Source organism: Chelonoidis abingdonii, chromosome 15, assembly GCF_003597395.2.
Source record: "Chelonoidis abingdonii isolate Lonesome George chromosome 15, CheloAbing_2.0, whole genome shotgun sequence".
Lineage (NCBI taxonomy): Eukaryota > Metazoa > Chordata > Testudines > Testudinidae > Chelonoidis > Chelonoidis abingdonii.
In genome coordinates this window covers 14,378,813-14,404,469 of record NC_133783.1, presented here as the reverse complement: position 1 = coordinate 14,404,469, position 25,657 = coordinate 14,378,813, and the positions used below count along the sequence as shown (strand labels likewise).

General features: G+C 43.5%; 1 protein-coding gene across 6 annotated transcripts in view; it reads right to left on the bottom strand.

Annotated features, from left to right (window-relative positions):
• Positions 1 to 25,657, bottom strand: part of GRID1 (glutamate ionotropic receptor delta type subunit 1) — an 890,324-nt gene that overhangs the window by 179,789 nt on the left and 684,878 nt on the right. For all 6 annotated transcript variants that reach the window (XM_075072547.1, XM_075072543.1, XM_075072545.1 and 3 more), the window contains exon 6: positions 5,541 to 5,714. In XM_075072547.1, coding sequence (XP_074928648.1) covers positions 5,541 to 5,714 — 174 coding nt within the window. The remainder of the gene's footprint in view (positions 1 to 5,540; positions 5,715 to 25,657) is intronic.

The window sequence follows — 25,657 nt, the reverse complement described above, 5'->3', positions numbered from 1 at the left end:
TTTGGTCCAGATGAGCTGGACTGAGTGGAGGGGCAATGATGGCTTTACATTACCTTTGAGTTCCTCTGATCTTCAGCATCTGGCTTCCAGGCTTCTCTAACTTACAGCTGCTGGCAAAACCCCACATTGGGGCATTTGGGGTGCTGCTGGAGTGCAGCGCAAGTCATGCCCCTTGTCTCCTAACATGCCCCCAGCTAAGCTGCTAGCTGTGATAGGAGGAAAGTAAAGCTATTGAGGGAATCCCGAGCTGGCCACCGAGGCCAATTTAAGACCGCTTTTCACCCTCCAAGTGCTGCAAAGTAGCCTCACTGGGCCAACGGTCTGGCCCAAAGCCTCTACATAAAGTCTTTGTGAGAAGACATGTGAAATGTGTGTTTGTAAATTAAGGTACATTGTAATAGAAGCTTCTGGTACGGTAAATGAATGCTTTAATTCTGCAAACATTTACTATCAGCTGTAGTGCTTAATAATGTGATGAACAGCTCAACAAACAACAATGGGACTCCACTGCTGAGTGAAGTGACTCATATGGATGCTTGCAGGATCGGGCCCTTCAAGATCAAATGGGACACTGTGAATTATGTTTCACAGATTAAACCAATCTGCAAGGTCCAATTACAGCAGTTCCCTCACAGTAACTCCTAACAAGAGTATAAAGTGTAAGCAAAGTCTGAATGCTGAAGGAGCAGCCCATTAACTGATGCCTGGTAACATGTTCGACGGTTAAGACAGCGAGGGACAGTTACACTTACCCATGGAGAGGCGAGCAGTTGTTTGAAGAACCTGCCCTCCTACACCTTCTGACATATCCTCTCCAAAATCATCCAAACAACGTCTGGAACATTGCTAAAGTAAGATGCGGGACTCTGACAACACCAAAGAATAACCGCACTATTCTGCCATTGCTGTATTGAGTCCCATTAGTTTTAATCTTGCTGTATATTTAGAGTCAAGTCAAGTAATGTTAGATGCCCCAGACCTTTATCTTGAATCCAAACAAGGCCTCAGAAAGGTTGAACTAAGTTATCAGCTGTATAAATAATAAATGTGATCAACAACAAATAAAATAAAAATGGAATCATAACAGAGAAAATTATCTGAATCACAAATCAAAGACAAAGAGACATTTTCAAACCTCATGTAAAGCAAAAGGAAGAAGTTGGGCAGAGGAACTAGACAACATATTTCCAAACTCAGAATCTAACACAATATGTAATATAGTTCAAGCTGTGTAACAGCGGCAGTCTGGTTGCATAAAAGTACCAGGGAGGTGGATATATTAGGAATACATTAGACTAACAAGGATATTTCGCATGTAAATACCACTTTTCATTCATAAATATCCAAGCACTTCACAAAGGTGGTTAAGTATTATCTTTCCAGATGAGAGTCAGAGACAAAGACGACAGACAGGCTAGATATGGCTGATGCTTAAAAGGGGTACAGGATGCTGGTTAACACAGGTCACCCAGAAATAAGAATGAGAAACACATGTAGACAGAAAATAATTTCTGGACTAATACTGCCCTTCTTCTAATGTCAAATGAAGCCTCCAAGACTGGCAATTTTAGAAAGGACTTTTCCATTCTAAATAGAAATACAATGGAGTTTATTAAAATAATGTTTCTTGGCTAGGAATAAGACCATGAGCAAAATGTCGCCAAGCATGCTGACAGAGTAAAACAAGACTTCCATAAAAGGTTCTGAATAAACGAGCTTTTGCATGAGTTTGCAGAATGGTCTGATCTTTAATGGCTCATCAGACACCAAGCCAAGATGATCCCCCCCTAAAAAAACAACTTCCTAGGAGGTAGTACTAAAAATACTAAGAACTGAGATGCTCCAAAAGGATTTTTATTAATTTAGCCAAGACAAAGTTAATAATCCATGACCCAAATGTTTTTTGCTATATTAGGTTGTTTTAAATGTTATATTCTTCCAAATAAATTTAGAAGCTGGCAGATATTAGTTTCCTTTTACAAAGTCATTAAAAGAAAACAAAAAACCAGCCATGGCTGGTAACAAACCTTGACAGGAGATATACAATAAGTAAACTAAAGCTGGATAAAAAAAATCCATAATCAAAATCTGTGCAAGTGTAATATTAATGTAAAATACACAGGGATTTGAGGGATTGATTATGGGGCACCAAGTATTTTATCTCAATCTCACAATTTACTCTTTGGAAACTCTCCAGTGGTCATGAAAAAAAACAAACCCTGGTGGTTTCTGAGTTAACTTCCTAGTAGCTAACTGTCCATAGCACAAGAAACACCATGCCACCTGGCTGCCCCTATTGCTCTTTTGAGCAGAGGATGAAAGATTGAATGGGCATGGAGATTTAATTACAGTTTCATTTGGGTATGTTTTCTCAGGTGGGTTATGACACACGTTGAAAGGCAGGATACTACTTCCTTGGAAATGTTAATTGAAGAGACTATCATCCCTTGGATCATTTCCCTTTTAAATTTGATACAAGCCTTTGCATTTTCACCAAAACGAGATAGGACTGGGTAAATAATTCATTTTTCAGTTTGCTGTCAGTTCCAAAAACTGAAAAGAAGAAAACCTAAACCAAAATTGAAAATGCCTCCCAAAAATTAATCAAAGCTGATCAAAATTTTATTTCAGGTTGAACAAAATGTATCATTGTGGAACGCTTTTTCAAATAAAACCAAAGGAAATAAAGGGCTAGATTCTTAAAAATCAGGAGGAAGAAGAGGTGGTGATGTTCACCTTATAACTTTGCAGCCCAGTGGTTAAGGGTACTCACTTGGGGATGTGGGAGATCCAGATTCAGTTTCCCCCTTTGCCTGACAAGAAGCAGGGATTTAAAATTGCATCTCCCATGCTGCAGAAGTGTGCACTAACCACTGCACTATGGGATATTCTGGTGTTGGTCTTTCCAATTTTCCACTGTTGAAGCTGTTCCACTTTGTTCCACCATCATCTCCTCCTTCGCTGCCTCCCTCCTCCTAACCCCCATTTTGTGAATGGCACTTAAGTCCTGAAAAGAATTTTTGGCTGAAACTATTCAGCGAATTTGTGTCAAATTCACAAATAGTTTTGGGTTGACAAAAAATGCATTTTTTCAGTGAATAACCTCCCACCCCTTTAATTAGTGGCCAGGCTTTCTCCCTCCTTAAAGATGATCATCTCTCATATGATTCATAAATTTAGATGATTTATGCAAAAGTAGCTTGGTCCGCATGCAGATAAGATCTCAGAAACATCTTGTATGTTACTAAGGACCACACTGAGCTAATTTTCTATCTAAAATCTATAACTGGATTTCTGGGCATCTTGTGCGCTCACAGATTGCTCATCTCTAGAAATGCTGAGTACTGTTGCTGTTTTCACCCCTGAGAGACCAATTCTTCAAGGAGTCAGGAGACTACTTAGCAGACACCTGTAGCTTTACTGTCAATACAGTTTAGAATTATGGAGCTAGGTTATGCACGCTAGCAAACATATTACTGTCTTGACACATGATAACTCAGAAGTCGTCTGTCAGAGGAGTCCTTCAGAGTAGTCTCTGAAATAGATTTGTGCATAAGCAGATGGGCAATAATATTCAAAATCCTGCCATGATGTAAAATTGTTTCCCAGTTAAGTCATCTGCTGGTGCAATGCAGATTATTTTCTCAACAACCTAGAATACGTTCAGATTCCCTGAAGTAAGCAGCCTGTGTTCTGATTCCAGGCAACCTGGATTTATCCATCTCGGAGGTTACTAACACAGAACAAAAACTTCTCATTTCTATGCTTTGGTAGTTATACAAATTTTCTCGGAACAGTAAGACAATATAAGGGGTAGTTAATGTTTGTGGAAGAGGCACCTCTCAAACTCTTTCACAATAATGAACTTTGATAAAGTTTTAATTTGATTTGATAGGGACACTTTCAAGTTTTCCAGTATATAGCTCAAAATCTCACCAACCGTTCGTTATTACTATCTGCTTATAAAATCCACCTAATTTGTTATGGGCTTCCTTTTTATACTATTTTTCTAAATTAGTATTGTTTTTTCTTATAAAACAAAATCTGACAGCAGTCCAGCTCTTGAGACCTGACCTTCAGTAAGAAATCAGGGTGCTTTCACAATAGAAACAGCTTGAAAAAAATGCAAAATTTCAGGTGATTAAAATGAGTAAATATTGAATTTGAGAAAATTATGAAAAATCTTGACAGGGTCTTTTTAATTAAAAAGGAATACTGATGCAGTAAAAGTGAATAGAAAGCCCAGTTCTAAAGCTTCAAAACAATTTACTGCAGTAAGAAATCTTTACTTTAAAATCATACTGTCTGAATCTACTTGCCAACTACATCACTATAATGCAGCTCTATTTCTATACCGTATCTGACTATATGATGAACAGTATTCAAACACACAGTGCCTGGAGTTGCAAAAAGTACATTACCCACACAAGGCCAATATCTGATAATAGTGACACTTGTTACAGCTGGTACCCCCACTGGGTGGATACTATTAACATGGCCAAGGATAATCTCATTTACTTCAAGAGACTTTGGATCAGGTTCTGAATGAACATGGACTATGAACTACCTTTTCAATCACATTGATATTCTCCTGCCCCACCCCATCAAGTCAGTGTTCTGGCACATTGGTTGGTTAGCGTAGGAGGCACCTTGTTCTGCAACTGCCTTTGCCTCACCTACCTTGTGAATAAATAAAGGTTTTCAGTTCTATCCAGCATCTTTCATCAGTACTATGAATGCAATTTTTAAAAATGCCTCATTGACTTAGGAACACAAGTCTGCCTAGATCTTCATCATACAGTTCATCAGATATTCTCTATTCACTTTTCACTTTCACTTAATTCACTAAAAGGTTGCTTTGATGTTGCACCTTATTTTGAGGAATCTTGGCATCTGGAATAGATATCTTGCCAATAAGAGAGGTCTTCCAACGGGGCTTGAGATGTTGATTTCAGTAGCCTAGACAGTTACAAACTGGTACTACTATCAGTAGAGCATTTCTAGTAGGCCAAATAGCCATCAGATGTTAGTGACGTCCAGTCACTGCTGATATGGAACGCATAGAACCAGACACTTGGAAGTGAAAGATTCTATATCCCAAAACATAACTTAACTCTGCAGTCCTCACAAATTAATCCTTTCACATGAAATGGCTAATAGGCATAAATGCAGTATTTAGGCAAAACTGGAATTGCATAACAACATGATACTATATCATCTATATTTATATACACAGAGAGATGATGGGATGAAATGCCCCAAATCAACTAAGAGTCAATGTAACTGCTTGCTAATACTTTAAGCAGACAATGTTAGATCTAAAGCACTCAGGCCCAGGAAAGGAAAGAAACTAGATAATTAAGGTTAGTCAGGAACTAATTAAGGTTAGTCAGGAACTATCCCACTCAATGTCAGCATGCTGAGATTTAAGGTATTCATTTTACTTCTTCCTTCCTTTGGTTCCTGTGAAACCTCACAATCACACACACAACTATCATGTCATGTTCCTAAGGACCTTCACATGCACCAACTTTACTGACCTGCAGCATCTGCAGATAGCCTTCTTGTGGATCACAGAGCAATGAAGATATTCTATGATTATTTCTCATGCATCTTTGATTGTTGTCTCTTGACAGAGGGAAGATTTGCCGGATAACCGTCATCCTCCCGAGAGCACTGTGTACCAATTCTAATATTTCATTATCACTGATTTCCTGTGAAGAGAAACACGGTCCTTTTAAACAATACAACACACATATTTCTTGTATTGCTGACATTATTTGATCAAATATTCTAAACAGAAAATGACCCTGAATTTTTTTTAATAGATTCAATCCAGGACAAACGATCCCATTTTGTGTATGTTAATGGGAATGTTTTATATGCATCATTTAAAACAGACTAGACCTCAGCATTATACAGCACCTTTTATGCCAAGCTATCTTGGCTTTTCTTATACATTAGCTACTTAGCTTATCATAGCAAAATAATGAGATGGTTAAAATAGCTTGGTTAAACAAGGACCAATAAGCGCTTTCATCCAAAGTGTAAACCGCATTCAAGCAGAAAGTTAGTTAATATTTTTAGGTCTTTTTTTTTTTGTTTTTGTTTTTTTTTAAGATCATGTTATTTTGTGCCTCATCACATCCTGATTCTGCTTGGGACCAAAAGCATAAGTGGCAAAACAGCATATAAAAGGCTGTTCTTACAGTAATCCTGGCCAGACCAAAATCTCATGAGAAAACGCCACATTTTGTACAACTGACAGCCCTATTTTGCAGACTAAAGGGTATGGAGAGTTCTGATAAGCATCTGAAATCTTTTGACAGTTTAACCACATTAGCAAAAGAAGTCAAGATTAGGTGAGGCTTTGTTAACACATGTAAACTAAACTTGACATAGCCATGATGTTAACCTGCATCTATTTTAAGGAAAACATCTTATCTTAGTTAAGCTGATTGAGATCAACCTATGACTATCCCTGTGTTTTTACTAAGGAAAAATGGTTGCCTTGACCTCTTTTCCTAATCTTGGACGTTTTTCTGAATCAACCACCAAACCTTTTGGGTTCCCTTGTTAATAGCACAGTAATTGTGCAGACATTTGGAAGTGCATTTCACTACCAATGATTTCTCTCAAAGCTTTGGATGTTAGAATGCATTTTTCTTTTATTTGATCAGGATGTTGAGAATCTTCTCTTCGATTTCAACCAGAGATGTTCAAAAATAGGTGCCTAAAATTGGACTTCTAGGGCCATATTTAGGCAACTAAATAGGTGGCCTGATTTTTAAAAGTGCTAAGCCCCCAACAGCTACCTTTGAAGTTAAAAGGTAAATTTTGTTCTTTTTTCAGATATTGCATATAAGTGAAAGGGAGCTGCTGGGTGTCTAGCCATCTTGAAAGTTAAATCATTTCCTAAGTGTCCAGATACGGATTTAGGCACTCATTTTTTAAAATCTTGGGCTGACTGTTTTTGACTATTTCATTAAAAACATCATCATCACAGATAATGAAAAACACTTAAAGATCACAATAAAGAAAAAATGCAGGATAGAAAGAAGGCAAAGTAGTTGAAGGAAAAGAGAAAAGAAATAGACCAGATTAAGAAGAAAATCCAAAATTATTTGGTCAACTTCCACCTCAACAGTCACCAGAGACAGACAAACAAAAAAAGACTGTAGATTCAAGGGTGTACGGTGACTGACTTATGACACACACAAGATTCTAGAGGCAATAGGTTTCATGGTGGTGAACTGACCATCTTTTTTCTGATTCACAAGTCATTTTATTAACACACTGATAGGCATTTATAGCCAGCTGCAACACCATGATATATTAAATGATGATATACTATGTAATAGCAATTCTGTTTTGCGAGATTATGGACAATGTGAGCTTGAGACATTTAATTGCTCAGTGTATTTGTCATTTTTAATTGCTAGGTATACCCTTGGCTTCAGTTTATCAGTTAATGTGCAGGGTAATAATGAATGCTGTCATATCTTCACTGTTCCAGAAGCGTTTGGAAGGAAAAAAGAAAGTAAAGGAAGAGAGGAAGAAGGAAGGAACACCACCAATCTTGCCTGTCTTGGGACAGGCTCCCACAGGAAACTGTTGAAGCTTTCACTGCTTTGCTTCTTAATGCTGAATTTGCTTAAATGTAGCACAGAAGATTTCAGAAGTTGCACTGCTACTAATGAGGTGCCATTGTTAGAATAGGTTTCAGACTAGCAGCCGTGTTAGTCTGTATCCACAAAAAGAACAGGAGTACTTGTGGCACCTTAGAGACTAACAAATTTATTTGAGCATAAAGTTTTGTGGGCTACAGCCCACTTCTTCGGATGCACAGAATGGAACACACAGAAAGAAGATATTTATACATACAGAGAACATGAAAAGGTGGAAGTAGCCATGCCAACTGTAAGAGGACAATCAACTGAAATGAGCTATCATCAGCAGGAGAAAAAAAACCTTTGAAGTGATAATCGAGATGACCCAGATAGTCTAAGGTGTGAGGAGAACTTAACATAGGGAAATAGATTCAATTAGTATAATGAGTCAACCAATCCCAGTCTCTGTTTAAATCTAAGTTAATTGTATCTAATTTGCATATTAATTCAAGTTTAGCAGTCTCTCTCTTTGGAGTCTGTTTTTGAAGTTTTCTTGTTGCAAAATTGCCACCTTCAAGTCTGTCACTGAGTGGTTAGAGAGGTTGAAATGTTCTCCCACTGGTTTTTGAATGTTATGATTCCTGATGTCAGATTTGTGTCCATTTATTCTTTTGCGTAGAGACTGTCCTGTTTGGCTAATGTATATGGCAGAGGGGCATTGCTGGCACATGATTGCTTATATCACTTTGGTAGATGTGCAGGTGAACGAGCCCCTGATGGTGTGGCTGATGTGATTAGGTCCTATGATGGTGTCACTTAAATAGATATGTGGACAGAGCTGGCATCGGGCTTTGTTGCAAGGATAGGTTCCTAGGTTAGTGTTTCTGTTGTATGGTGTGTGTATGGAAATCCTGGACGCCCCATCATCTCAAGCATTGGCACCCTAACAGCAGGATTGTCTGGCTATGTGGACTCTTTCCTCAAGCCCTCCGCTACCAGCACTCCCAGCTATCTTCGAGACACAACTGACTTCCTGAAGAAACTACAATCTATTGGTGATCTTCCAGAAAACGCCATCCTGGCCACTATGGATGTAGAAGCCCTCTACACCAATATTCCACACAAAGATGGATTACAAGCCATCAGGAATAGTATCCCCAATAATACCAAAGTAAATCTGGTGGCTCAACTTTGTGACTTTGTCCTCATCCACAACTATTTCACATTTGGGGACAATATATATCTTCAAGTCAGCGGTACTGCTTTGGGTACTCGCATGGCCCCACAGTATGCCAACATCTTTATGGCTGACTTAGAACAAAGCTTCCTTAGCTCTCATCCCCTAATGCCCCTACTCTACTTGTGCTACATTGATGACATCTTCATCATCTGGACCCATGGAAAAGAAGCCCTCAAAGAATTCCACCATGATTTTAACAATTTCCATCCCATTATCAACCTCAGCCTAGACCAATCCACACAAGCGGTCCATTTCCTAGACACTACTGTGCTAATAACCGACAGTCACATAAACACCACCCTAAAACCGGAAACCCACTGACTGCTATACTTACCTACATGCTTTCTTTTGTGTGGTGCTAGTTTAAACAAAGTACGTACCACTGCAAAGTAAATGTATGGGTTGGGAGGTATGACAGGAGAAAGGCATCTAGTTGAAGAATGCCTTAAGAGGAAGAGATTAATTAATTTAGGGATGCACGTGTTCCTGCACAGAACAATTTGGGTCAAAGATGAGGGTAAATAGCACAGACTCACAAATACAAACCACAGCCTAAGTTTCTTCTTCAAGCTTGGTTAGTACTCAAGTTTCCCTGCCAGACCTTCAATGTCCTAGCTCCCTAAACCCCTTTAGCACAAAAAGATGCTTCTATTGCCTGTTTATTGCAGCTGAAATTAACTGCACATGGCTTACATATTTTATATTAAAAACTATTTTTGACGAGGGAAATACAATGATTTTAAAATCCTGGGTTTAATTCACTACTGAAATTGCTGTAGGGTGGCTATTTGTCAACTCCTGTTTCCTGTGAAGGGTTCCTCCAAGGGAATGGCAAACCAATGGTACCACCTATTACCTTCCCTTCTGTGTCCTATTTGAGAGGAACAGTTTTTAATTCTGGCTAGAGCTCCATAGAAGCTCCACTAGTGGAATCTGAATGTCTTCATCAGCTCTTCTCCCCGATGCTTTGGCCACACCTTCTCCATAGCTGGTCTAACCCAATTTCTAAGCTGCACAAACCAGCCCTGAGCCCCTCTTGGAGTGGAGTTTGCTGCTGTGCTTCCCCCATTCTGTCAAGGGGCCCTGCATCTTGTGTTCTGTCAGCAGCAGTGAATCTGGCCCTCTATTTTTAGCATGAAAGAAAAAGACGGTTACTCACCTTTGTAACTGTTGTACTTCGAGATGTGTTGCTCATATCCATTCCAGTTAGGTGTGTGCGCGCCGTGTGCACGTTCGTCGGAGAAACTTTTACCCTAGCAACACTCGACGGGTCGGCTGGGCGCCCCCTGGAGTGGCGCCGCTATGGCGCCGCATATATACCCCAGCCGACCCGGCCACCCTTCAGTTCCTTCTTGCCGGCTACTCCGACAGTGGGGAAGGAGGGTGGGTGTGGAATGGATATGAGCAACACATCTCGAAGAACAACAGTTACAAAGGTGAGTAACCTTGTTTTCTTTCTTCGAGGTGATTGCTCCATATCCATTCCAGTTTAGGTGATCCCAAGCCTTACTAGGCGGAGGCGGTCGAGTGAGATGTGGCAGCCTGGAGTACGCCGCCCCAAGGCTGCGTCATCTCGAGAATGTTGTACCAACGCATAGTGCGAGGTGGAAGTTTGTGGCCGATGACCTAGGTCGCAGCACGGCAAATCTTTGGATGGGCACAGTGCGCCAGGAAAGCCGCTGATGAAGCTGAGCTCTGGTACGAGTGCGCCTTGAGGTGTCCCAACGGAAACATGGAGCTAGCTCGTAGCCACGTGCGAATAAAGGCTGTTTACCCGGAGGAAATTCTCTGGGAGGAGACTGGCAGACCTTTCAGTCCACTCTATGCAACCGCCACAACAGCGCGGAGATTTCCGGAAGGCTTGGTTCTTTCAATATAAGAAAGCCAGCGCTTCTGCACACATCTAAGGTGTATAGCTTGTTTGTTCCCGCCGGAGAAGAATTGAGCTCCGAAAGAAAAACCGCGTGAGAAAGATGTCTCGGCTAGTATGGAAGCAGACACCACCCTTAGGAGGAACGCTGGATGAGAGTCGCAGTTGCACTTTTCTTCTATGGAGAACAGTTATAATGGAGGGTTTACGTGAGGGCTCTGATCTCGGAGACCAGCCTGGCTGAAGGTATATAGCCACTAGGAAGCACGGTCTTCCACGATGAGGGAGCGAGCAAGTCGCGAGTGGCTCAAAGGGCGTAGCATAAGCCTGTTTAGGACCAAGTTGAAGGTCCCAAGGAGGGGGCCAGGGTTGATGAGCGGGGGGATTAGGTACGCTCCAGGCCCTTAATGAACTGAGAGAAACTACTGGTGTAGAGAATACGGAATGACCACCTCTTCTCACGATGGAAGGTGGATATAGCTGCCAGGTGCACTTTCAGAGAGGAAGTCGACCAGGCCTGTGCTTAAGGTGTCCAGAGGTAGTCTAAGGTCGTGGGGGGATTGATGCCTCTAATGGGAGAAAGACCGAGGTATGCTGCACCAGACTGCGTAAGCCTTCGTCCACTTGCGCTACATATGTCGATGGGTGAGGTTGTTCCTGCTACTGAGAGCAGAATATGCTGCACGCGAGCAGAACACAGCACAACTCCTCATGTTAGTCATGCAGGAAGCCACGCCGTGAGGTGGAGGGCACGCATGGTCTGTGATGACGAAGCTGCCGTGGTCCCTGTGGATCAGGTCCGGGAACAGGGAGGGGAACGGAGCGGCCACTGACAGATCCAGCAGGGTGGTGTACCAGAGGCTGCCGGGCCAGCAGGCGCGATCAGGATCAGATGCGCTTTGTCCTGCGGCAGCCTTCGCAGGCTCTTCGTGCACCAGAGGAAAGGAGGGAAGGCATAAGCAGTGCGGTGGTTCCAGGGACAAGGAGGAACGCGTCCGTTATCGAACGGAGAGACCCTGGAAGGAGCAGAACTCCTGGCACTTCCTGTTCGAGCGGGAGGCGAACAGGTCTACGAGGGGAAATCCCCACCTCTGGAAGATGGAATGTATGACGTCCGGCCATATCGACCACTCGTGACAGAGGAACGACCGGCTCAGCCGATCTGCCAGGGCGTTCTGGACTCCCGGGAGAAAAGACACTACTAGATCCACCTGGTGGGCTACACAGAAGTCCCACAGTTGAATGGCCTCCTGACACAGGGGAGACGAGCGGGTCCCCCCTTGCCTGTTGATATAGTACATGGCCGTTGTGATGTCCGTGAACACCGAAACACAATGGCCACGAAGATGGTGTTGGAACGTCTGACAGGCCAGATGGATGGCTCTCAACTCCCGGACGTTTATATGGAGGTTGAGCTCTTGGGCTGACCAACGGCCCTGGGTATGCAAGCGACCTAGATGGGCCCCCCATCCGAGGGATGATGCGTCCGTCGTTAAAGTTAGTGACGGTTGCTGCGGATGAAAGGGACAGGTTCAGCCACCAGTCGAGGGAGCGAAGGGGGCCCGAAGGAACCGTGACCAGAATGTCCATGGGGTCCCTGCTCGGGTGGAAGACGGAGTGGAGCCACGTTTGAAAGGGCCACATGCGGAGCCTGGCGTACTTGGTGACGTAAGTGCATGCGGCCATATGCCCCAGTAAACCGAGGCAGGTGCGAGCCGAGGTGAGAAGAGAGGCCTGCAGACCCCGGATGATTGAGGTGATCGTTTGGTAGCGGGCCTGGGGCAAGTAAGCCCTGGCAAGCGAGGAGTCCAGGGTCGCTCCTATGAAGTCCAGCCTCTGAGTAGGGACCAGTGTGGACTTCTCCATGTTGAGCAGGAGGCCCAACTGGGCAAAGAGGTCCGTGATTATAGCGACGTGCTGACGGACCTGGGCTTGAGAGGCGCCTTTGATGAGCCAGTCGTCCAGATACGGGAAAACATGTATCTGCTGCCTGCGGAGGTGTGCGGCGACGACTGCCATGCACTTTGTAAATACCCTCGGGGCCGTGGAGAGGCCAAAGGGGAGGACTGCGAACTGGAAGTGCTGGTGGTTGATCGTAAACCGAAGGTACTTTCTGTATGGTGGAAAGATGGCAATGTGGAAGTACGTGTCTTTCATGTCGAGGGCGGCGTACCAGTCTCCAGGATCCAAAGACAGGATTATAGTTCCCAGGGAGACCATACAGAATTTCAACTTGAGCAGCCACTTGTTGAGTCCCCGCAGGTCTAGAATTGGCCAGAGGCCTCCCTTGGACTTGGGAATTAGAAAATAGCGGGAGTAAAACCCCTTCCCCCTCTCGGTTATCGGAACTTCCTCTATGGCTCCTGCGGCGAGGAGAGACTGCACCTCTTGCAAGAGGATTTGCTCATGAGAGGGGTCCTTGAAGAGGGGCCGGGAAGGGGGGTGGGAAGGCGGGGATGAAGCAAATTGGAGGTGGTATCCTTGCTTCAGCGTGCGTAGCACCCACAGGTCAGAAGTAAGTTGTGACCATGCTGGGAGGAAGTAGGAGAGGCGGTTGGAGAAGGGGGGAAAAGGATCCTGTCCTGAGGCTGGTACGCCGTCCCCGGACGCACCTTCAGAAGTTGGTCTTAGGCCCTGGTGGAGCCTTAGAGGGCCCTTGATTCTGCCCCAAATGGGGGCCAGACTGGCACCTCCGCGCACCCCGCCCGCGCCTCCTACTGAGGTCCTGCCTGTTTCGCGGTGGAAAATAAGGGCGGCGGGGTTGGGGCCTAAAGGGTCTATGCTGGGTCACGTGGGTATGCATGCCCAGAGACCTCATGATGACTCTGTTGTCCTTCAGGCTCTGCAGCCGAGGATCAGTTTTGTCCGAGAACAAACCCTTGCCCCTCAAAGGGTAAGTCCTGGATGGTGTACTGTAGCTCGGTGGTAGGTTGGAGACCTGGAGCCAAGAGATACGTCTCATCGTGATGCCCAAGGCCAAAGTTCTGGCAGCCGAATCGGCCGCGTCCAGAGAGGCTTGGAGGGAGGTCCTGCCCACCTTCTTGCCTTCCTCCACGAATGCCACAAACTCCTGGTGAGAGTCAGGGGGCAGGAGCTCGGTAAAGCGGCCCACCTCTGCCCAGGTGTTGTAATTGTACCGGCTCAACAGAGCCTGCTGGTTGGCCACTCGGAGCTGTAGGGCACCTGCCGAATACACCTTGCGCCCCAGAAGGTCCATCCGCCTAGCCTCCTTGGACTTCGGGGCAGGCGCCTGCTGACCATGGCGCTCCCTCTCGTTGACCGACTAGACAACTAAAGAGGAGGGGGGAGGGTGAACATATAAGTACTCGTACCCCCAAGAGGGTACTATGTACTTTCTCTCGACCCCCTTTGCCGTCGGTGGAATGGAGGCTAGAGACTGCCAGAGAGTGTCGGCAGTAGCCTGGATGGTCCTGATGAACGGCAGTGCTATGCGGGTCGGGGTATCCGCGGCCAGGATGCTCACTACTGGATCCTCCACCTCCGGGACTTCCTCTACCAGGAGGTTGATATTAGGCGCCACCCTGCGAAGAAGGTCCTGATGGGCCTTTAAGTCTATCGGTGGAGGCCCTGAAGAAGAGGTCCCTGCCACAGCCTCATCCGGGGAAGAGGAGGAAGATATCCCGGGAATGAGAGGGTCCTGGATGGCACCCTGCTCCTGTGGTGGTTCCTGCTCCAGCTGCTCAGGGGAGTCCAGAGGATGGGTGACATGCTCCTCTGACTCATCCAGAGGGGGGCGGGATATGGTGGCTTCTGGTGCCCTATGCTCTGAGGCAGCAGAGTGGACCGGGACCAGGGGAGCACCCTGAGCTTGATGGTACGCCCAGGGTGTCCAAAAGGACCACTGTTGAGGCCCCGCGTCCTGAGGACGTGTGTCTGGAAAGACTCCCGCGGGTGCCTCGGTATCACAGTACCGGTCGTAGTAGCTGTCCGCTTGCGAGGAAACAGACGTCTGTCTGGATGGCCAGGGAGGGGCAGCAAACGCCGGCACTGAAGTGCCAATCGATCTTGCACCTCGGGACAGTGGGGACCGGTGCCGGTATGCGGAGCGGTACCGAGAGTGAGACCGGGACCTGCGACCAGCCCGGTGCCGGGAGGTCGACCGGGATCTCGAGCCCCTATGGCGAGATCTGCTCCGGGAGGAATGGTGCCTGTGGTGGTACCAGGAGCTGGAGCGGTACCGCGAGTAACAGGATGGGGAACGAGAGATTGACCGGTGCCTTGAGGCTGATCGGTGCTGCGGGGAGCAGTGCTGGGATTGAGAGCGGTGCCGAGATGGAGAGCAGTGCCGGGAGCGGGAGTGACGTCGCGATCTGGAGCGTTCGCGGGACCGAGACCTCGTGCGGTGACTGTCCGGCACGCTGACAGACGACGACCCAGTCAGGATCGGCTTGCCCATGGAGGGTGTTACCCGCACCAGCAGTGCCGGGGGTATGGGCGGTGCGGGATTGGTCATAGCGATCAAGTCTCTGGCCGCCGTGAACGTCTCCGGGGTTGACGGCAAATTAAGCTCTACCACGGCCGGTGCCGGGGAGCTTCCAGGCTCCGGACTCGACGGCTTGTGCGGGGCTGGAGTCGACGGAGCTGGCTTAGGCAGTGCCGCAGCCGGGTTCGGTGACAGGCGGTCTGCCTTAGACGCAGTCTCTGTCTGCGATGCGGGCATTGTCGAGCCCATCTGAGCTTTTGCCGAATTCGACCTCGGGGACAGGGAGCGGCGCGTAGTTGACTTCGGTGCCGACTGCGGATGGTGCCGGGGAGCCTTAGGCGTACTGACAGTGCTCGGTGCCGGAGGGGCAGTCTTGCTCACCTGCTGGCTCGTGCTCGGTGCTGAAGGCGAGGGTGCTAACGCCGCTTCCATTAGGAGCTGTCGCAGCCTAATGTCCGGCTCCTTCTTTGTACATGGCTTAAAAGCCTTGCAAATGGGGCACTTAGATGATAAGTGCGATTCCCCCAGGCACTTCAGACAGGAGTCGTGGGGATTTCCCGTCAGCATCGGCCTATGGCAGGCCGCACATTGCTTGAAGCCCGGTGAACCAGGCATGGCTCCGGTACTGGGCGCGGGGTAGGGGTTACCCCCACACCCCGCCAACAAATACTAACAACTATATAACTATAAACTATGACTAATCTAATTAACTATGTAAGAACAAACAACTATAACTATTATCAAACAACGAGGATAAACGAGTAGCTAGGGAAAGGTGGAGGTCAGCCAAGCCGCACTCCACTGTTCCAACGACCGACACGGGCGGTAAGAAGGAACTGAAGGATGGCCGGGTCGGCTGGGGTATATATGCGGCGCCATAGTGGCGCCACTCCAGGGGGTGCCCAGCCGACCCACCGAGTGTTGCTAGGGTAAAAGTTTCTCCAACGAACGTGCACGTGGCGCGCACACACCTAACTGGAATGGATATGAGCAATCACTTGAAGAAGAATAAGTAGTTTTGTTTTCATTTCACTTTTGCTCTCAAGCTATGAGTGAAAGGACCTTGAGGTTATTATAAATTACTTGGTTTGGTAGACTAGAACAGCAGCTTTGGCTCGTTTTAGTCCTTTTCTGCCAATTTCCAGTCTGTTTTAGGATTTTTGTTTTTAAACTTTGCAGAAGGTTACTATCCTGATACTAATGACAGGCCAACTAGTGGGGGTAAAATACATAATATAGTCTCCCAGAAGCTGAATGGAGGGCTTTTGAGATTTGTTACTGAATTCAAGTAAGTTCCTGATGCCTTTACTGGAACCAGTGCACAGGCACTCCACGGGTATCCTGCAGGCACCAAAAGGTCCTCCAGGCAGATTGCTTTATTGATGAGGTTTCTCTTCTCTGTAGGAAGCCATACAGGGTACCTAACCATCTGGTATGCTCGTCTGAGCAAGAAACGTTTTCATGGGGTACCTCTTGCCTCATCTTTTTCCCTCATCGGTTATCCTTCTGGGGCAAGCCTCTTCATACACAACTCCAACGGAGTGAGGTTAAACAACAAGAAACTTATTTTTAAAAGAACAATTTAAATTAGCAAGAACTTTCAACTAACTTACACAGGAGGCAAAGGCTGGTTCAATGGCTGCACCAACTGATGAATAGACATTTAGGGACAGGGTCTTATAACCTCATGTCCAGAATACTTGAACTGAGATGCATAAGCATGTGCATTGCTTAATTACAACGAATAAGTCTGAGACTCACTTAGCAGGACATGATTTTCCTACGGTGGGGATCTGCAGAGGAACTTCTTGGAGGAATGTTCAGCCATGACATCTTTCACCCATCAATTACCCATATCTACTGGTGGATAAATCCATTTTAGAGATGTGGAAACTGAGGCAGGGTGAAGTTAATTGACTTTCTCAGGGTCACGAAGCAAGTCAACGGCACAGCCAGAGACTGAACGCTAAGATGTCAACTCTCACCTTGGTGTTTTAAAAACTAGACACTGCATTCCATTTGTCAAAATACTTGCAGTTCTAGTTTTATAGTAGGTACAATAAAAGTTATGCACAGAAAGTTTATCTGAATGCCAAGAATGAAAATTAAATAAAAAGTAACCCTAAAAGGACAAAAAATATGTGCATTGGACTCTTGTTTTATATCAGACAGGACAACTGTGTGTTTTCAGAAAATAGTTTTCCACAAAGACAGAAAAAAAGCCATTTCAAAGGATCTTATAATTAAGCCCTAATTTGTCTGTCTATTTATTTTAAAGTGATTTCCTTTTTTCACATACATGATACAAAAACTTTCTTCACTTTGTGAAACAAAGGAAGTGCTCTGCTTAACTATTTGGCCACTTAGTTTTTGTTTTTTTGTTTGTTTTTTAATAGAAATTTAACCCTGATTTTCCAGTCAATATGAGGGTCATTAGGGCTGTTATGGCACAAGGCTGCTGCAGTGCAGGGAATGAGGATGTGTAAATGCTGGATACTACATCTGTGCTATCATATAGCCTAGTTTCACACAAAACCTTTAGTTCAGTGTCTTCCAGCTTTGATCCCACAGTGCCATTACAATGCTTTACGCAAATATAGGGATTAATTGGTTTGTTTGTTTCAAGCATTTTCTTTTGAAGATGAAAGACTTCATTCTCCACTACTTTGGCCCTTGAGTAGTCATTTCCTCTCATCCATAGAAAGAACTACCAAATCTGAATTACCCACTCACTTATACCACTGATAGCATTTTACACCAGCTTTGCACTCACTGGCCCAAAGCCTCTTCTATGGCTCAGAGGGACATAGCAGCCTGTGGGAACATGAGTGCAAATATTGCCTTTTCTGCTCCTCTAATCCTGGGCTGGCTGTGTGCCAGTCTGTCTCCCGTGACTAACTGCTGAAAGCAAGGGGTTGATTCAGCAACTGGGAATACCATGACGTAGGGATAGCTGACCCTCCTTCCCCCGTCCATGTGCTGTGTTAGGAGCATGTGACATAACAGCTACAACAAAATTTCATGCCAGTACACAGACATTACAGTGAGGGAGGCCTGACAGAGTGAGAGAGAGCCATATCATGTCTAATAGGTTTTAATGGTGATCATAGAACACCTGCCAGATGACCAAGGTGTTGAGGCTCCTACACAGGCTCTCCCCTATTTTCTAACCTTGGTCATTTATTCTCATCTTTCTCATCCCATTGTACACTAGGCTGAAGAAGAAGAAAGAAGAAGAGTAAAGATGGAAGGAAAGAGCATGAGCTGGCTTCACCCGGGAGAAAGGAGCTAAGAGCAGTTCCCTGGAGCACACCCATTCTTGCCTTGAGTACAGCGGGGAAAGATCTAGCATGTACTCCCCATGCCATTGGGACCTCACACACGCCAAGGGAGGGGAGATGGAAGCCTCCATACCAGCCTCAAACACTTTAATAATTCGTCATTATATAAATTATGTAAAGTTATGCAAATACATGCAAATATGAATAACTTATTTTTATTCATGCTGTTGGTATATATGAATAATCTTTGAGGAAAGATAAGATTGCTAGGTAAAGCCCACAGCCTAGACACAAAAATAAAATGTCTGCCCTTCCTGCTCACATAGACTATATTACACGTAGAGCCTGCATTGGAAGTGGTGATCAGCTCTAGCACCCATTTATCTATTTATACACAAAGAACATCAATTAGTTAGTTTGGAATACCTCACCATGTGCTCAGGGGAATATTTAAATCTACTTCGGTTGTTTTCAGCTATCATAGCACAAATTGCAAACCGAGACAATTAAGTTTCACATTACAATCTCTATTTTCCTAGAGGTAATGACAGAAAATTATAACTTGCAATAATATTAAACATTTAAAGAACCAAAAGATTTCCAGAAAGTAGGTCCCTACGAAAATCAGAGGATTAACTTGAATGGCAACAAGGGCCATGAGTTTCATAAACTCACAGAGGTCGACAACCTTCAGCTGCAACCCATCAGGGCAATCCACTGGCGGGCCGCAAGACATTTGCATGCATCCATGCTGATGATGTGTTCTGCTCTATTACAATCCAAAGTAGCGTGGACCAACACATGTTCATTTTCATTATTTGAGTCAGATGCCACCAGAAGAAGGTTGATTTTCTTTTTTGGTGGTTCAGGTTTCTGCATCAGTGTGTTGCTCTTTTAAGACTTCTGAAAGCATGCTCTACACCTCATCTCTCTCAGATTTTGGAAGGCACTTCAGATTCTTAAACCTTGGGTCAAGAGCTGTAGCTATCTTTTGAAATCTCACATTGGTACCTTCTTTGTGGTTTGTGAAATCTGCAATGAAAGTGTTCTTAAAATGAACATGTGCTGGGTCATCATCCTAGACTGCTATAACATGAAATATACAGAAGAATGCGAGTAAAACAGAGCAGGGGGAATACAATTCTCCCCCAAGGAGTTCAGTCATAAATTTAATTAACATTTTTTTTTAAACAAGCGTCATCAGCATGGAAGCATGAAGGGGCATACAAATGTTTAGCATATCAGGCACGTAAATACCTTGCAATGCTGGCTACAAAAGTGCCATGCAAATGCCAGTTCTCACTTTCAGGTGATACTGTAAATAAGAAGAGGGCAGCATTATCTCCTGTAAATGTAATCAAACTTGTTTGTCTTAGCGATTGGATAAACAAGAAGTAGGACTGAGTGGACTTGTAAGCACTGAAGTTTTACATTAATTTGTTTTTAAGTGCAGTTGTGTAACCAAAAAAATGTACGTTTATAAGTTGCATTTTCACAACAAAGAAATTGCACTACAGTACTTGTATGAGGTGAACTGAAAAATACTCTCTCTTTAGTTTATAAGTGCAAATATTTTTAATAAAAAGTAATACACATTGATTTCACAGCACAGAATACAATATATATGAAAATGTAGAAAAACATCCAAAATATTTAACAAATTTCAATTGGTATTCTTTGTTTAACAGAGCGATTAAAACTGCAATTAGTTGCAATTAATTTTTTTATCACAATTAATTTTTTGAGTTAATCCTGTGACTTAACTGCGATTAATCGACAGCCCTACCTGAAGTGTCATATTTCATGTGTCTTATATAAAAAGAAAAATAAATAGTCTATGGGAAAAGCTGTATAAGGCCAAATATATTAGTCATTTAAGAAATGGAGTTAAGGAAGATTTCTGTAGGCAACTATAAAATACATTTTACCTGGAACTGGAATGGGGTAATTTTAGAGATATTATGAATTACTAAATTTTGTTTGAGAAAATGTTCTTTGCTAAATCTGAAATAATTCCAAAGAATTACAAATTCTTAGACTGTGCAGAATTTTGTCCTGATTTTCAGTGTGCTTTGTGCAATTCTTTGTTATTTTTAAAGAAAAGTCCCTGCATTTTTGATCAATTCACCTGATTTTGGTGTTCTTAATTTAAAACGGTAAGTAGAGCATTCATTGCATTTTATTTTTTAAATAAATACCTGCTTTCTTATATGAAAGTACAAAAGCCTCATACAATTATTAAATATTTATTTTCTTGGTATTAGATGTGTGAGAGCTTTCTTTTAAACAATTATTTTATTTAAAAATTTCCTGTCTGAGGAATGCAGACAGCTAGATACACAAATTCCAGATGTAAATCAGCTTTAATTCCATCAAAGTTAACAAAGCTACGCTGATTTACAGCAGCTGAGCATCTGGCTCCTACTTCATACTATGTGCATACAATATAAGGAAAGGCTAGGTCCAAATCTTCTGGCAGATTTGCTTTAAATTGAAAAGGGAAGAATGAACAATAATCACTTTGGGATCATTTGTGTGAATCATGCTTCCCATCATTTCCCTACAAGTACTGTACTGAGCAAAACACTGCTGCCAATTATTCCATAAATAAAATATTCTCTCGTAGGAAGAGAAGGAAAAAACCTCAGCTCCTCAAAATTCATTTCATTTGATTCTTTCTCTCTCTTCCCTCCCTCATATTCACCAATTTTGTTTCAACCTTTTGAAAATATTTTATAAAGGAAAATGATGGCGTAGATTTCAGGAAGCTGTAGCCTGATAAGTGAGTAACTAAAATCACTTGAACCTCAAAGTAAGGGGGCAAGGAACAATGGCTTACTGGGTATGTAAAAGGAAGAGAGAATGCCGAATGGCACAAATGATGGAACTACATGCTGGAAATGGAAAGTAAGAAAACCCAGACCAGAACAAATATTACAAAACACTGTCTTGTCTATCAAATAAAAATGGCCTCCTACAACTGGAAGTACAGGAGCAAAGAGAGATCTACAGAATGGAGTAGAGAATGACAAAGACTACAGTTAGATCAAGAGTACAACAAAAACTGGAGGGAAGACAGGTTAAATGAGCCTGGTGAGATGGAAGAGGGAACAGGACCATTAGAACAGATATTTCTCCTCTACATGGCTTTGGCTGTTCAGTTAAGATAGGTAAACTTATAGTTTTTGGGTGTTTATTCCAACCAAATCAATCGGTGAGATTTCTGGAGATTTAGATGATGATAGCAGCAGATGCAGGACACACCATCAACCCAACTGGGAAGAGATAATAGTGAAGAATGAGGTCTACTGCAGCCTAATTCTTTGATTCACAGTACGGTGATGGTGTTATCCAGATATTCTAATCAGTTTATACAGGATTCTTGACTCTCTCTAGGTATGTTTTTGTTTGTTTGTTTGTTTGTTTTGAGAGAGAGAGCGCGATGATTTTTGCCATTAGTGCTCAAAATCCCTGCCTGACTCCTGCTCCCATTCTTGAATCCCATTCTTTTTCTCCCTCCCAATCTGCTTTTTAATCTTTTTATTCTTGCAAATGATAGGGGGCCAGAACTGTCAGTATTTCTCTGTGTAAGCTCAAAAGCTTACCTCTCTCACCAACTGAGAGAGGTGTATATATATTCAAAAAAAGATATTACGCATCCACCTTGTCTCTCTAATAATAATCTCTGGGATCAACATTGCTACAACACCACTGCATACAGCATTTCTCTTCCCAAACATCACCCTAGATTTGAAGAAGTTATCCGGATTCGCTACCCTGAAACAGTCGCTATACTAATTGCTCTTTGTCACTAACCTCAAACAGCGTTTTCAACCTTAAGTGTATCAAGTTCTTTCTGCCAAGATATTTTCTGTGGATTAAAGAGACCAAAAGCCTGTCCACTGCTTTCATTGGGTGCATTTATGGTTCTCTTCTAGTGTGCCTTTGAATTTATGAGACTACACTCTCTTTCATTTTCTAACTAGGTCTGTATTCGATGCCTTGCTTTCCAATGCATTTTATAACCTGTATAGTAGCTTATTCCTGTAGCTATTAGCGTAAAAATATACATTTCAGATTTTATTACTGCAAACTCAGATTTTCATCTGTGATAAATTGGTTCCTGAAGTATTTAAATACCTATATTTATGTTTAGCATTGTACACATTAAGAAACAGAATAAAGTATTCTTATAAAACAATATATTTAATAATTTCAAGTTAGCACAACCAGATGGGGGAAGAGGGCCCTTACGAAATACTATCAGCAACAATCAGCCTTATTTGGCAAGAACAACTCTGAATGCAATTTATCTATGCGTTACCAATCTTACAATTCTTACTTGTTTTTAATTCTTTATACTACAAATAATAAAGTAAACCATAGAGAGATTTTTTCCCCCCATATAGTTTACACATTATGTGACATTCAACACATTCAACCCTGGACTAAAGCATTTACTCCAGGATTGATTTTTGCCTCATGTATGTTTATACATCAAGCAATCAACTCAAACATGACCCCGTTCTACGTAAGAATATATGAGTGGCCATACTTGGTCAGATCAAAGGTCCAACTAGTGCAGTATCGTCTCTTCAGATGGTGGCCAATGCCAGGTGCCCCAGACAGAATGAACAGAACAGGTCATCATCAAGTGATCCATTCCCTGTCTCCCATTCCCAGCTTCTGGCACACAGAGGCTACCATCTCTGCCCATCTTGGCTAATAGCCACTGATGGACCTATCCTCCCTGAATTTATCTAGTTCTTTTTTAAACTCTGTTATAGTCTTGGCCTTCACAAGATCCTCTGGCAAGGAGGTCTGTGGAAAGCGTGCCAGGTAGGATAACAAAGAAAACCTTTGCTCTCACAAGTCTAAGACCTAACAAAAAGTTACAGGACCAGAAGTAACTGGAACCTTTGAGGTAGCATAAGAGAAGCTTTCAAAAGTATGAAAAGGATTGAGAAACTTAAAACTTTCTTAAGGAAGGTAAATGTTGATGCTCCAGGGCATACACCAGCACCTATATGATGGAAGATAAGAAGAAATGTTCCATGTGGATAGGCTAGTCCATAACTGTTCATTATTGCATTACTTTCACCTTCCTCTGAAGCATCTGGACCACTGGACTGATAGGTATGGCTGTTTGATGTTCCTAATAGAACAACTGTTCATACTGCATGTTCAGATTCATGTATGTCACCTGAACATATTAAATATATTACCAAGGAAGACAAGTACAGCCAAAAAAAAAAAAAAAAAAAAAAGAGAGAATGAGCTTAATACCTAGACTTTTGGAAGGTGGAAAGGGTAGATGCTCTAAGAGCTCCACACATCACCTTCTTTCCTTCAAAGGTCCATCATCAGGTGAACCTATCTGCTGTCTGAGGATGGATGACAAAGCCTGAAGGGAGAATCTGAGGCACAATATGAAGTGTTTTCTCTGCCTTCTGCCATCTGCACAAGGTAGCAGAGAACCAGTTTTGTGCCAAAGCATAGGTCCTTGCTCCAATTAAATTTTCTTTGGATGCTTAATGTGTGTGTCTGGAAAAAGAACCAGATTGAAGGGTACTTTGAGAACAGAGGACGTGAACAGTAAGACAAACCAACAAGAGCAAACCTGTTGCTATTTTCCAGTTTTCACCATTTAACTTCTTATATGTATCTCAGATGTTTAGTGCTTTTCTGATATTTCACATAGGCACAGGTCCAAGTAATTTGCAGTAGACAATGAAAAAAAAATAAAAGGTTCCCCTGGCCTGCAAGTAGATGCACTAGTAAGAATCTACATGACTGCTAGGAGCTGTGCTGATGAATCAATCTGCAGGATCAAAGCCTAAATGTCTCCCTTCTTCAGATAGCTTTATTTTTTTCACCATTGTATTTGGAATCTTTAAAGTGCTTCAGTGAAAACTATAATGGATCTGCACACAAATAACTTATTAACAAAACCTTTATAGAAAGAAAAAACATATCTCCTCCCTAAACTAAACTGGGTGACAAGTTACTAGACTAGTTACTAGATATAAGATAGGAGAAAATGCTTGCCATAACTCACTATTTTCCTGTAGTACTTTCTTGAAATAATTCAGATAGTAAAGATCTAATGCCTCAAATCCCCATCCTCCCTCCGCCCTAGCCCAAACATTCACATTTTCAGAATTTACAAATGACTGCAGCTTGACTTATAGTGCTTGTTATTCTTTCAGGTGCTATATGTGATAATTATAAGATTATCCTGTGGCACCTTATAGACTAACAGACGTTTTGGAGCGTGAGCTTTCGTGGGTGAATACCCACTTCGTCAGACGCAGGTAGCGGAAATTTCCAGGGGCAGGTATATATATGCTAGCAAGCAAGCTAGAGATAATTAAGGTCTGCTATGTGTGGCCAGAAGGTTTAAAAGTGCTCTCCTGACAGTGTGTATATGCCATTCTAAATCTGATTTGTGTGCCTATATCGTTTCCGTAGTGACTGCCCAGTGGGCCGATGTAACAGAGCAGAGGGGCATTGCTGGCATATGATGGCGTATATTACATTGGTGGACGTGCAGGTGAATGAACCAGTGAGGTGGATGGGCTGACTGGTTAGGTCCTGTGATGGTGTCGCCGGTTGTAGATATGTGGGCAGAGTTAGCATGAGGTTGTTGCATGGATTGGTTCCTGAGCTAGAGTTACATGGCGCGGTGTGCAGTTGCGGGTGAGAAACGTTCAGATGGCAGGTTGTCTGTGGGCAAGGATTGGCCTGCCCACCCAAGACCGGTGTGAAAGTGTGGGATCATTGTCCAGGATGGGTGTGTAGATCCCTGAATGGCATTGGGAGGGTTTCAGCTGGGGCTGTATGTGAGGGTGCCAGTGGAGTCAGGGTTCTTCTGGTTTAGTCTTGCAGTAGGAGGGCTTCGGGTAACACGTGGCCCTGAAGCCTCCTACCATATCAGGAATGGCAATATACAAAAAACCTGTAGGAGAGCACTTTAACTCCTGGCCACACTATAGCAGACCTTAAGGGGCCAGCTCTGCACAAAAAAACATCAGACCAGACTTCAAAGAGAAACGCTGAGCTTCAGTTCATCTGCAAATTGACACCAATCAGCTCTGGACTAACAAAGACTGTGAATGGCTTGCCATACAGAACCATCCTCCCTTGGTTTTCACACCTCTACTGCTAGAACAGGGCCTCATCCTCCCTGATTGAACTAACCTCTTGTTATCT